We start from the raw sequence: 15,052 nt of genomic DNA, 5'->3' as shown, positions 1-15,052 counted from the left end.
TACGTATAGTTGTAGAATTGGTCGAGCCAAGTTTTTAATTTTAATTGTTACACAGCCATTGAATACATTAGACCATTAGAGGATGCCACACCCAGATATTATGTTGTCTCCGTCTTACAAACGTACAACAGCAAAAAATGTTGAGCACGAAATAGAACCACTCAAGCTGTAGTCCAAGCCAAGTAACCAAATGTTCACACTAAAAACAAGAGAAAATTTACTGTGCAGCCTAGTTTTTATTATTTCGACATCATAAATATCAGAAAAGTTCTTATTGTTTAAAAATTCATTATCTATTTCAAACTTCAATAATATTTTTTGTATTTGTGACATTGAAAAAATAAAAACGATGTTGCACAGTAAATGTTCTTTTAATAATAAAAAAATTTGGTTGTTTAGCTTGGACTACAGCTTCAGTGGTTTTATTTCACGCATAACAGTTTTTTCTATATGTTGTACGTTTGTAAGACGTTGACAACACATGCGGGTGTCCTCTTAACAGGACATAGGTACTACGTAAGATCCCGACAGAGTTGTCTCCGTCTTACACTCTTACTAATACGCATAACATATTAACATGCCAAAACTTATGATCAATAGTTTCGATTTTGTGCGGATTATTGTTAAGGTGGGTTTACAAGAGACGTGACCCCCGAGAGTGCATCACGGCACGCTACCCTCACTTCACCTTCACGATTTTTGTACCAACGCCCTTAATTCGTTCATTCACCTATTAATTATGATGGTTTATCAAACTTATAGGTAAGGTCTCTCGTTGATTTTTCACGATGTTTTAATTAGTCTGCAAGTCATTAGTCAGTTATAAGTGGGTAAAATATTTTTTAAGAAAAATAGTAATTAAAAATTATCTTAACTCGCTTAAAAATTAAAATAGGTATTGTAAAAAACCAACGAGGGATCGCAGATAATGTCTTCTAGGTCTATTAACTCTAGTATTAAGCAAACAGATGTCTACATTTTTTTTTATTTGTACTATATAGAAATCTGTGGTTACCTAAAAACACGAAATTGAATCTGCTGAACTCAAACTCGCTACGTCGTAGACAGAGTGAGCGGGTATCGGGACATGAGAACATTCTAGCGCAAAATGTTGGCTGCGAGCCTCCGAAAACGATCGGCCCGAGTCAAAATTTAACATCTTAACGGTAAATCAATAGGTTAGTGTCTATTGGTGGTGGCTCGACCAATCCGATAAATTTTGATATTTGATAGTGTAATAATACAAACCGAGTAAGTCATTCAACTTCACTTTTCAGCGGCGTTGGTGTAATTCTTATTATAATATGTATCACGCGTACCACTGTGGACGTCTGGGAGTGTATATTCATTCTAGATCCGACGAGGCTATTCGAAACACTTCCCGTCCGAGGAGAAGTCCACTTACGCGGTGGCAGTTGGATAAAATAAAAAACAAAAAAAAAAACGCTAAAAGCTCTTAGCGTGAGTGTGGGCTAACGGCGGATTGCAGTCAATGGCGTGACCGCGGCGACCGTCCGACCGGAAAGCGGGTGGGCCTGGCGGACGGTGTCTGTTGTGGGCGCCATCCCCAGCCCCCTTGATCGTGAACGTCACGAAGTACCGCCTGTTCTTGTCCAGCTTATCGGTGGGCAAGTCGATGGCCTGCGCACAGGGCCCGTTTCCCAGCTGCAGTGTGATCGGCCTGGACGGGTCCACGTTTCGTAGGCACCGGGTGGTGGTCCCGCCGGATATGTCCTGGCCCGTTCGGATGTCCGGCAGGAAGCGGTGTCGACGACCATCGTCCGCCGGTGGTTTCGGCATCCGGTGGTGGTCCAATCGGAACTTAGGTACTGAAAAAGATGTGAATAACGGCGTTTTATCGATACTTTATAAATGCAGCAAATAATATCATGCACTCATAATATGTCGTCCTATATGAAGGGTAGGTCAATGGTCCTCTCAATGAGGCGGGGCATATTAGGCCCCTGATTTTGAAAAATAATACATTCTTGTCTCTTCTTCTCAGCAAATACCTGCAGCGTGGCAGAAAGCGCATAGGGCATATTTTTTTCGCGGCTACAGAATAAATTTATTACAGTTATTTTAGAACTTTTTTTTCTACATTTTATTGTTGGCCTACCAGACAACCAAAGTTCCTGAAAAATACATTGTTCATCTAAAGTGTTTTGCTGTCACGAACCCATAACATAAAATATTTTCTGAAATTTTGTCATAGATACCGGACTAAACTCAGTGTTTGGAAAAAACGTCGTCCATGAATGCACGTTCCCACGTTCACGTTCATATTTATAGTGAACGATACGCGGACGTCACTTGTTTTTTTTCAAATCTCACGTTCACGTAAATGAAGTTTATATTTTAATGAAATTAAACGATTATTAAGTACTCAATTTATTTGCCATTTAATAATTAATATTTGTTTAAAATATATTGATTGATTATATTATATATAATATGTTCTTATTGTAATTCCTTTTAGGTTTACCAATTAAAAAAATTAAATGAACGATCAAGTAAACCCTAGCATAACGCAAGCGCGAATGGTTTAATTTGAAAAAATACCAACGTGAACGTGAACTAGTTCCTTTTTTAAGGACTGGCCGTGAACGAATTCATTTTTTTATGAAACGTCCTAAATATTGACTAAACTTCTCGATACACCTCTGCTACCACATATTTCAATGTCATAACTCATAATTATTTAATTTGTCTACTGCAATTGTCAGATTCAGTCTAGTAATTGGTTTATCACTAATAAAATCATATTCTCTTACCTATTTTAAGTTCACTCCAATCATAATTTTCATTCATAATTTACTATACGTATAGATAATTGCTCTTTATGGCTTATATCAAAAGCACAATCCATTAAAATAGAATAATATTAACATATTTTCCTACTTGGATTTTGGAATTATGGAAAAACTACCCATTTTTTTTTTTAAATTGCGATGGACTCTCAACATTAAGGTGCCCTGGAGAGCTGCCATTTCAGTCCTGTCCTCACTGCGCTATCAAACAGACTTTCATCTCATACTAGGTAAGTACTTAAAAAACAATTTGTTTGTAGTGATTATGGGGGGAGGACGGGAGGTTATAATAATAACCAATACAAATTACGAATTAAAAGTTATAAAATAGGTATCATTAAAAAAACTTTAGTATGACATTTCGGGAATAGGATTTGATATCAGAAACGAAATATATGGACATATGGTTTAAATAAAATTGAGATTCCTTTAAATTATCAGATATTCAATTCAATGTTTTGTTTAGTTATCATTACATAAGCCACAGACAAAAACACACAATTTTTATATTTACAACAAATACACGTTAAGTTGACAATTCAAAGTCTGATGAACTTTGTATAGTGATAATGTTGTTAAGTTTTGAACTCGGAGTCTTGCATAATAATATAATATGTATAAAAATATGTCAATATAATTTTACACTGCCCGTGTACCTATATAAACTAATACATACCTACCATTATAATTTATAGGACATAGGTACAGCCGTACAGGTAACAATATTTCAAAATGCAGACGTCGTTGCATAGAATTAATACAACATAATATTATTGTTTTTTACCTGCCATCATTGTGTATTTACGTCTAGGGCATAGGCGTGTCCAGACCTCATTCGCAGTTCATGCACAACCGTGGGATATCCAGGGGAGAGAAAAACTACACCCCCCTCCCCCGCCAATAAAAAATTCTGACCTTCCGAATTTAAAGATTTTAAATTAATTTTTTTAATTTAGATCAAATTTTGCAGGTCATGTCTGTGCATGACAGGCAAGACCCGTGGACACGCCTATGGTCTAGGGTAAGAATTTACTTTCGCCCATTAAAATATTACGTCTCAAGCGGATGGCCGACAGAACAACTACAAAATTACAATATCAATTCACCCTTTTAACGGAATCGCAATAAAACTGTCGACCTTTGAAATTGCCTTCCTTGTGTTTCCGTGCAGCAGTCTCATCATATCATATCGCACGTGATTGTACGTTATTAAATTAATATTTATTATTATACAATAAACGCGCTCGTGCAAGTGGTGGCGTCGTACTCACTGTATGCGGCACAAGGTACGCCTGTGTATGCGTGAGTGGCGTGAAAACACCTGTTCGTACTCCGGACACATGACAGACAATCGTTTGGGTTCTCCAGCACCGTTTTTCCAGCGTCGATCCGGCGCAAAGCTCCGGCCAGTTTTTCCACTTCGTCAATCGACTGTACCCTGGGGATCGTGGTTTTGTCGTTGGTCAACGATTGCTTTTGCAATACCAGCAGTTGATCTATAAATATAAATGAGTGTGTAGAGAAAAAAACAAGCATTGGTAGGCAGTTGTTAAGTTATACACTATTTAGTTCGGAATAATAGTATGCTGTGTCCTATGTATATACATAGGTTATACTATTATGTCCATGTGCTGCATGCACTCTTTTGAGTGCAGAGGGGTGCTCGGGTGTCTGATAATCTATTCTCTAGTCTCTGATCATAAATTCATAATTGCAATGATAATACCATCATAAAATATGTGAAAAAATTGCATTTGTGTAAACAATACATGTATTAATGTATCATGTATGATTGCAATGTATCAACTTATGGAATCTTTTTAAAAATAACTCTAAATAGTAAATAAGTAAGTGCACGCATAATAGCTCTATTCAAATTAAGTCTCATTCTACAAAGTACAAGTACATTAAAGAATATTTAGTGTTACCTTGACTTAAAATACACTACTTTATACACAACGGTATTAATTTAGGTACTATTTATGTACCAATAATATACATAGCCACATAGGTATACATTTGCGTTTTAAAAACTTATGTGTCCATGAAATTACATACATTTAAGAACTACCTATATATTATTTATTTTAAAATGTATGATATTGCCTATACTTATATTACATATTACACCATATATAAGTGTACAATATTATAACTTACAGGGCATTATAGTATATACCTACATAAAATATTTTCAAAGATTTACAGTTTTATTAAAATTAAGTAACTATCAAAAGAGAAGTATATAGAAATAGTAAATAATTATAATTTATAAAACACGTTGTTTACATAATATTATCTTATATAGGTACTCATACTTGCGAAATTGTAAACCGTAAATACAAGCATTAAATTATGACGCTATAAATATGAGCCTGCACGAGGGGTTTTGTTTGTTGCGTTTTGCAATAACCTAGGTAGCTTTATAAGTACATAAGGTATGACTGTATGAGTGTATGAGTGTATGACATGAAACATTTAACCACAGTGCGTTTCTCAGATAGGTACATACTTTCTATAACGATAGGTAATTACGATATAACTGTAAATGTAATAGCAAAAATTATATAGATATAGGCACTTATGTAGTTATATTAGTATATAAATCGTTCCGTTGTCAATATTATTAATATTGGACTACAACGGAAAGGCAACTTTTGCATGAAACGCTCAAAATGTTTGCGCTCACTCAAATATTATGATGCTTGCACAGCTCAATAGACACGCAAGCCAAGCATGTTGTGTTTAAAATTATTGTGTACTAGGCACTAGGCACTATGTTATATGTAGTGCAACTAAAAATGTACAATAATATTAATGGTAAACTGGCAAAGTGGAACATTTCAGAGTGATTCACATACATACGTATATAATAATAGCTTTAACGGTTATTATTCATGCGAATTTTTTGTTTAATGAATTGTATAGTTATATTCGATTTTTAGTTATTACGCAAAGATTATAGGCTCACCGTATAAATATTTTTCGAAACGCTTAAACGAAAAGGGTCCGTCGTATCTTTTCAATCCAGTAAACAGTCCTGTACTACCATACTCTTCAACTAGTCGTTTAACCAATACTCGTTCGTCGGACTTGCCCGCTCTGATTTGTAACCGTTTTAATTCTGACAGTTGATAAAAAATCAACCGTTCCAAATTATACCTAAGATGAAATACATTATTTATAAAATAGATTTTATCGCTGTATTTAACTTCTTTAGTTTATCTGATGTTGCCTATTCATATCTAAAATAGATTAAAAAATTTTTTGTATGTACTATTTAAGTTCAACTTACTTTCTACTGCTTAATTGAACAGCTTTCGTTACAGACATAGTGTTTAGATCGGAAGTAGGCGCTAAACTACAATAATTGTTCAATCGAGGAATTCGGCTTTTCATTTTTTCTAAAACGAAACATAGTCGTTAGAATACAATAATATGAAATAATACAAAATATGACGAATGTTTTCAAGCCAGTGGTTACTAATCTGGGATATCTATTTAGACAGAAATTGAGAGATATCAGTTACAAAGAGATCACTACTTTGCTGAATAAAAGTACGTAAAGAAGATTTTACTGTACAAATATTATGTAAGAATGTATATAAAAAACGCCCCAGAGGAGTCGCTTTGCTATATCATATTGAAGTTTGAGTGTATCTATATCTACAGGATATAGCCATTGAGTAGGTCATTGCAACGGGTGCACCTATTACCATTTGAATTCAATGATAAACCATTACACACGAAAAAAAATCTGGGCGTTAGCATCTATTTTTAAGGATATATTTTTATTATTTATACTTTAAGTTATTTATTTTTCTATCAATAGAACGGTACTATGGATTTATTTTTCCTTAAATATGACATATGTTCTTATGCTTTATAATTAATCATTAGGTATACTTAAATCAAACATTACTGTATTAATCACATCTAAACATTACTCCCATTTTTTCATATTTTCATAGTTTTGTTTTAATTTTTCTCGACCATTTTAAAAAGTGCTGATATATTATGAAAAAAAATAAAAGTCCGTCCAAAGCAACCATGATAACAACAACAACAATCATAATAATATATGATCATTTTAATTTTAAAATATAAAGCACTTACTAGAAGTTGACCGCGATGGTTTTCGCTTGCGACAATCCGGACACTCACAAGGCCTGTCGTCTTCCCGTCCTGCGTCGGGCAACACACTGAACGCGGTCGGTTCACCGACGAAGTTCCGACCTCCAGTAACGACTCCCACCCCGACATCGCCATCGCCGTCGACCGTGGCCGACAGTTGTGGCGTGTCCACGCGATCCAATACTTCGACTATGGCCCTGCCGCTGTTGGGTTGACCCGTTTTGCCGCCCTCCCGGCTCGTCGACCGTTCAGTCAAATTTCCTTTTGTAGTTACTGTCACAGCACCACCTTTCACCGTGGCCTCACCACCTTTCACCGTGGCCTCACCACCTCTCACCGTGGTCTCACCACCTTTCTTAATGGTCAACTTCGACTCACCATTTTTCATCGCCGGTGGGCCGTCCGCCGTCGAACCACCGAATTCCTGTTCTACGACAAAGGCCGTTGATGGACCACCATCTCTTTTGTCGTGGTTATCGTGCGACGTCTCTTCGGGTCCCGTAACCGACACCAGAGGGTGATCGACGTTGCCTTCAACTTCTGCCTTTACTGATGCCTGACCGTCCATTAGTCGTATACCGTCTTCTTTAGCGTCCACGTTTTCAGTGGTTGCTTTTGATTTCCTGTGAAATGATACACATCATATAATTATACATAAACGCTCTGTGCTAATAGCTCGGAGCTATTAGGACTTTAGGTGGAAAAAACAGAATTTATTTTTTACGCCACAACTGCGTATATCATACATAATAATTGATATTAGATGTCTACATTCAAATATTTTCTCTCAAAGTTTGACACCACAAAGGGCCATTACTGTCCTATAGGTCAGTAACTTGTTACAATAATTCAAATAAAAATTAATGTACGAAATATGTATGGTATAAACTATAAACCCGATACATACAGGAATACTGCAGAAGGTGTACCGAATACCGAAAAAACCAAAGGATGTAATTGCTAATTAACTAACTATATAATAACTTTTAAGTCTCAAGTATTCTTTTTAATTTGTTGACAACTGTACTGTAGGTAATATGATAATCGTATATTATTAAGCACTTATAAGTTATAATATTGATTAGAAGAAGAACAAAAGTTGTAATAATTATTAACCATAACTTTAACTATGTGCATAGTTAATTATTAATTACATTTGTCAGTATTATTTATGTTACACGTATAATTTTGACGTGCAATTATTATACGTGCATGGAATCAACGATGCCCATCTAAAATAAGAACCAGGATTTTTGAAGCTTGGGATAATACTTAATTATATTTGTTTTTCCGTAGTTTGTAATTAAATTTAAAAACTGCCCCAAGTAACGTCTTCGGCGATAATGTGATAAGGTACTAATTATACTATAATATGGTAGTTCTCGAAATTATACCTATATATAGAATTGTATATTCTGTGCCCCATAAATGAACCTTTTTTTTGTCATATCAAATGCTGTGAAAGAAAAGAAAGTCCGACTCTGACACCTCTTATATTATAGTCATTGGTATATTTTGGGACATTTTGTAGTGGACTATTTGTTATACCTACGTACCTTGTTTTCTTCTTGGAATACTCTTATAATATAAATTTAAGATATACTGAATTGTTAAAATTAGAATAAACAATTTAACTGCATATTAAAAAGTGATCCCCATACATAAATTATTTACTACACATGAAAATCGCATGTTTGTTTCACATTTAAAAATGATGATGTTTAATGATAGTATGATATTTCTTCATCATAAATTAGTAAAGATCGTTCACCTTGTTTTGTATTCTTGTTTAAAATTGTATTGCTTCATAAATATTATTTCTAAGTTTTAAATTTGTATACGTCATTATTATTCATGAGTTCAGATGTTGATATACATTCCATTTAAGATATTTCTTTTAAAATAATATTATTTTGTAAATATTACAAGGATCGTGGACTTCTTTTCTCTTGTAATCTGAGTTTAGAATTTGTAAAGTTGTTTTAATTTTATTTTAATGTAGGTAATTAATAAAACATAATGGATATAATAATACTGTTTTATCATGATTGACTTTGCTAAGCAGTTTTAAATTATTTCATTACATTTTAAAATTTTAAATAAACTCACTATTCATAACAATTACAGAATTTTATTTTAGTTTTACGGAAAATTTTCTCAGAATCTAAAATAAACATGAATATAAAACTAAAAAAAATAAATACAATACCTACATCATATTTGATATTATTAATTATAGCCGACTGCAGGCTGGTATTGAAATCGTTTTAGTGCAAACGGGAATCGGTCGATATATCTTACATTTGATGGAAAAAGTAAAAAAACCATTTATTTGAAACTTGTCGTACTATATGCATAAAAATTTTGCTGTCCTTTATTGTTTGGTCTCTGTCAGGGGGAGGGGGGAATGGTTTAATCTTCCTGGATACCCTCTAAACACACCAATGCATACTGCATATATATATAAAGAGAGAATGCGTCAGAGCAAAAAAAAAAACATTTTTAAAAGGATTAAAACTCACACGCCTTCCCGGTCGAGTTCTCCGGGAGCTGGGTTTGCTCCGGTGGGTTGGTCGCTACCACCGTCGCCTATGACCTCGCCGGAAGTCGCTGCGATTCCGGATGTGCGTAATTCTTGTTGGTCGGCTGCAGAATTTGCTTTGGACGTCGCCTTATCGCGTCGACGACGTCCACCGCCGCTGCCGCCACGAGTCGCCATCCTGTTACCACGACGCCTGTTCCTGTGCTGTCGTCTGCTGCCACCACAATGATCAGCTGCCGCCGCCGCAGCCGAACCGTTTGTCTGTTCTTCGACGCAGCCGCCGCCACCGCCGCCGTCTGCACAGTCATCGTCACCATCGTCAATGTCCTCGTCGTCGTCCTCTCCGTCATCGTCGTCATAGTGGTCGTCGTCCTCGTAATCGTAGTCGTAGTCGTCGTCACCGCCGCCGCCGCCGCCGTAGCACATATCGTTTTCGCTGAAACATTCCTTTGGCTCGTTGGTGACGCCCGTCGCCTTTTTTCGACGGGCTTTCGGTAACGTACCACCTCCACCGCCGCACGACTTCCTGTCGTCTCGCGACTTGCCGACCGTTTTCGTCAACACGTTTGCCCTTATGTGCACCTGTGTGGATTGTGAAAAGAACTGAGTATATACAAAGTATTTATACTTTAAAGGCAAGGAGTTGTGAGAAGGACTTGAGCAATCTGACAATCGCACATTAGCTGTGAAGGGCTCTGCAGATGGCATTCGTCGAAATTATGAGACTTACAGTCGAATTAGTCGTTTAGATTACTATGGAATTACCTATTAATATACTTGTGTTGTGTTATGCTTCCAAATCAGCTTTTTATTGAGAGAAATGTTGTTAAAATACGATTCTTGTGCTAAAATTTTTATTTTTGACCTGTCAATGACATCAATTTCAAAGATTTGTGGTCAAACATCATACGATGTCAAACATGATGATCAGTATAGTAATATAAGAATTAGTAACTAATACCATTAGTTTGTGTGTTTTCATTTTAACTCTCACTTTTTTTGTAATCTTATTGTTGTATTTTATTGATCAATTATTGTCATTTTTATATTTTTTATAATCGTTTAAATTCCTGCATTAGATTGTTCCTAGTTCTCCATACTTTCAAATTTCAATAGTATATACTATATAATTAATCTTGTATTTAAATAGTTTAATTATTTGATGGAGTTTTTTTAAAAGATATAACAATAATTATTATTTATTATTAATAAAAGAATATAAAATACGCACATCGTAGTAAGACACAACTCTCCAGTAAATACCCTTATATTTATATACTATAAGTACTAACTAAGAAATTATTTTCTATTAATATCTTTACCACATTTTCTGAGTAGAAACTAACCGAAATTTAAACATTTTTACAGTAAAATAAGTAATTATAATATCCAAATCATTCTACAACTGTTTTACATGTAACCTACTATATATTATTGCTGAGACAAATATTAATACCTTTATGGCTTTATATATGTGTTCATTCTTAAAAATGCATAAGTGTATTCAGATAATAAATTTAATGCATGTATTGTAAAAAATGTTTGCATCTATGGATTTATTGATTTTTAATAGTAAGAATATCTTTAATGTCAATTTTATACTTATCTGGCAAAATTCGACTTTGTATTTTAGAGTTAATAATAAATAATATGAAGGTATTACTATTATCAATAAAATATGTAGTTATTAATTGTTTATGATATTGAGGTAGAAATCTATCGATGAGTCACTATTTTAGTTAAAAGACATTGTCTACGAGCATTTTCAATGAAAATTTAAAAGTACACTTGAAAATACATAGCAATATAGCATGCTTAACAACTATACAGATGGTCTTATTTGAGACTCGAACACTAGCAGTCGCAAGATCATTATTGTTGCTGCACTACTTTCTCATACATACAACACTCCACGTCATCACATAGAGATATGCTCTTATTTTTAGCATACACATGAGTATTAAATAAAAACTAAACTAATGAACACAACAACTAACAAGGCAATTGTATAACATCATCGAGTCCCAAAGTTTTTTTAATTTTTTTTTAACAAGTTTAACTTTCTGAGGAGTGATTTCAACACTATTAACAGTATTAATTGTATTTACTTGAACTACACGTCCCTTCGACGCTTTGTTAAGTTTCGGGCTCTCAGTTTTGCGTGAAATGATTTGTTTTTTACGGCCACCACCGTTGCGATATTTTCGGCTAATTGAATCAGATGAATACGAATTTCGTCGAGATTCAATTCTAAAAAATAAATATTCAGTAAAAATAGTAGTAGGACTTTTATTATAGCTTTGATATTAATTTGATATGTTACATATTTTTTTATAAGCCCAGTATTATACGTATAGGTATGTATAATATATGTATTATACGCAGATTATGACGTGTTCGTTAACCACAAAACGTATAAATGTTTATAACATAAAATTAATAAAGTTACAAGACAAAAAGTTGCTCAATTTAACACTAACAACTTTAATAGGTGGCAGAATTAAAGTTTCAATTATATAAATATTCAAGGTATAACTAATAAAATTTTTTTATTTTATTTTATAAAAAATAAACTTTAAAAAATAATTGAAAGTTGTTACTTATAATTTAGTTAATCTCTCAGTTATTTCTGTTACACTCTATATATAGCTTATGTCTAATTATTAGAGTGTTATACAACCAACCTTTTAGTCTTAACACGAACAGTGGATTGTTGTTTAGACAAAGTTTTATTTAACTTGCTAGCTGGCTTACCACCAAAAAGATTTAAAAACTTCGCCAAATGTCTATTGTTTTTTCGTAAAGCTACATCAAGGGGAGTCATTCGTTCTCCTTTGATTTTCATTACTGGGTTTATTGATGCTCCATTATCCAAGATAATCTATATAAATTAAATTAGATTAAATAAGATGTTCCAATAAATAATTAATAATTATATACTACATATGAAACTAATATTACAAACTACTTAATATATTGAACTTAAATTTAAAAATAAAATGTTAATTTTGTAATCAGAAAAAAAAAATTGAAATATGCATTAAGTAGTATTACAATTATTACATTAGTAGACACTAGACATAATTTGTAAATTTTCCCCTTTTTTCAAATTTTTACCTCATAATATAGATCTTTTATTTGCCTTGTTGGATACATTACATTACACCAATGGTGCGCAATCTGAAAGTTCCCAACATTTAACTTGGGGGTCGACACAAATTTAACACTAAATGATCACTTATATTTTTGTTATTGAATTTGTTGAAACAGAGCCTTTTTTATTATACAAATGAAGTAAATCCAAATTTATGTTTAAAAATAAGCAATGAAATGGTTACGCTTTTCTCGGATGAAAATCTAAGTAGTACATTTCAAGAAATTCGGTAATTGTGATAAATTTTTGACTTCCATTAAGTTTGAATCATCTGGAAATATCAAAACAAGTAAAATCATATTTACTTTAATTTGTGTTTCTTTTTTTTAAAACTGCATTTTTCAGATTTTCTGCATTCTAGTTATTATGAAAAACAAATACTAGCCAAGATTGAATGTTAAAGGCAATTTACGAGTGGCAGTTTAAAATATAAAACCCTATATGGAAACAATTATATCAAACATCAAGAACAGGTCCCTTACTAAAGTTTAAATTTCTCATTTATTATTCAAAAATTAAAATTATTATCTATATAAACTATTCTGTAATTTTTTTGAATTGAAATTTATTTAATGGATTTGTATAAATAATAACTGATAATTCATGATTCATGAATTTCCGGGAAAATAATTTAGCTGGTGTATTTCTACACAATGTATTTGATTTTTATGGTAATTTATAATCAAAAGTTCAAAAATTAAAATATGTGGCATATTTAAATGAAATATTATATAATATATCTAATACAAAAATATTCAATATTGCCCAAATCAATAATCGAGAATTTTAAAATATTATTTTTCTACACACTGATGTACCTATATTGTCTATACATAACGCCGTGTAACGCATTATAAACTAAAACACGACAACAATAATAACATTATTATCAGCCAATAACTAAATTGAGTACTTGAGGATTGTTGCATTATTTTAATTTAATGAAACTGAATAATCCACAATCAGTTTACACTTATTCAAGCAACTATATATTAATGTTTAAAGACGGACCGAATAACAACCAATTAAAATTTTTTCTTCTTTTAGATCTCTTGCACAATATTATCTCTCGTGTGTCCTTTCGGTTATTGTTCCCGAAGTATAGATACTCGATGATTACAATATGAGTACAATATATTATAACAATTTACTTTATTAATTCTTATTATTTTTGGCTTACAGTTCAAATTACCTTATTTAATGTGTATTAATTAATGATTTATAAGAAGTATAATACTTAAATAACGACGAATAGTATTTACTTACTATTATATAAATTTGTTAATATAAATTAGTCTACCTTACTCATTTCCAAATTGTTGTTAAGAGCAGCGATATGCAATGGTCGTTTACCGTCATCATCATAATAATCTACAGACTCGGGACGCATCGATATCAGCCAAAGGACCAGCTCCTTGCGACCAGACCTCACAGCGTCGTGCAATGGATAACCACCCTTTGAGTTTCGCAACCATAAATTGGCACCGTGTTCAGCTAAAAGTCGGACCGTTTCCAATTGTCCTTTAAATGCACCGCAATGCGCTGGCCTTAAACGTATAAATATAAACAATTCCAATAATAATTATTGCTGTAAGTCGGGATGAGAAGTGATAATGGCATCTGACTTAATGCTCGAAAACCTCTAATTAAAGCTGAATACTGTTTCAACGCCGTATCAGCGAATTGAAGAGTTCAATTTTCTTCACTTCTAGCCGTCGTTTGTACACTAAAATATATGTCCATGACTAATCACTTATCAAGTATGTTTTATCTACTATTTCCAAATAATATGAGCATACAACAGAATTTTATTGATGAGTGGATAAAATACACAAAGATACTGAATAATAGTTTAACTTTTTTAACAACCATTGATTATATAGTTATAGATTACAAATCATATACAGTGATAATTGATAAATACTGTCTACACGACATCACGTCTATTTTGTTTTTTTATTGTGTTTATACCATTATGTCTATTTAGTCTATACGACATTTTTGGAATTTTTAAGAATAGTTTAAGATCACATTTGTAAATACTTAAATAGTATCTATGGAATATATGGATAGCTCTGTGTTAATTCAAACTTTATTTTACCAAATAAGTAGTAAGTATCACGGGTTTTTACTGTAAATTGTTGATTAACGATTATTTTTAAAATGTTGATGTATCCATATCAAAATTATAAATATTTTAGGTTTTTAAAAATGTCCAAGTACCTACCTTTAATAAGTAATAAAGTAATAACTTAAGATACAATAAAATTAGTATTAGATCTATTTTATATTAATTTTGATGTAAAACCATTATTAAGGATAATTATCCGCAGTATGCATAGTGTTATCAATGTGTATGAAAAAAAAATTCTAAAATACTACTTAAACATTTCGTATAATTAACGAATATAC

At 32.7% G+C, this 15,052-nt stretch overlaps 1 protein-coding gene across 1 annotated transcript in view; it reads right to left on the bottom strand.

Moving 5' to 3' along the window:
- Positions 1–327: 327 nt before the first annotated feature.
- LOC111030540 overlaps positions 328–15,052 on the bottom strand; it is a 33,030-nt gene continuing 18,305 nt past the window's right edge. Inside the window, exons 7-15 of the mRNA XM_022310080.1 lie at positions 13,941–14,187; positions 12,171–12,367; positions 11,595–11,736; positions 9,467–10,068; positions 6,927–7,567; positions 6,106–6,214; positions 5,782–5,972; positions 4,082–4,306; positions 328–1,829 (exon numbers count right to left, since the gene is read on the bottom strand). Coding sequence (XP_022165772.1) covers positions 1,447–1,829; positions 4,082–4,306; positions 5,782–5,972; positions 6,106–6,214; positions 6,927–7,567; positions 9,467–10,068; positions 11,595–11,736; positions 12,171–12,367; positions 13,941–14,187 — 2,737 coding nt within the window. The 3' untranslated portion in view covers positions 328–1,446. The remainder of the gene's footprint in view (positions 1,830–4,081; positions 4,307–5,781; positions 5,973–6,105; positions 6,215–6,926; positions 7,568–9,466; positions 10,069–11,594; positions 11,737–12,170; positions 12,368–13,940; positions 14,188–15,052) is intronic.

This window comes from Myzus persicae, unplaced genomic scaffold, assembly GCF_001856785.1.
Source record: "Myzus persicae strain clone G006 unplaced genomic scaffold, MPER_G0061.0, whole genome shotgun sequence".
Taxonomy (NCBI): domain Eukaryota; kingdom Metazoa; phylum Arthropoda; class Insecta; order Hemiptera; family Aphididae; genus Myzus; species Myzus persicae.
This window is presented reverse-complemented; position numbering and strand designations above follow the sequence as displayed.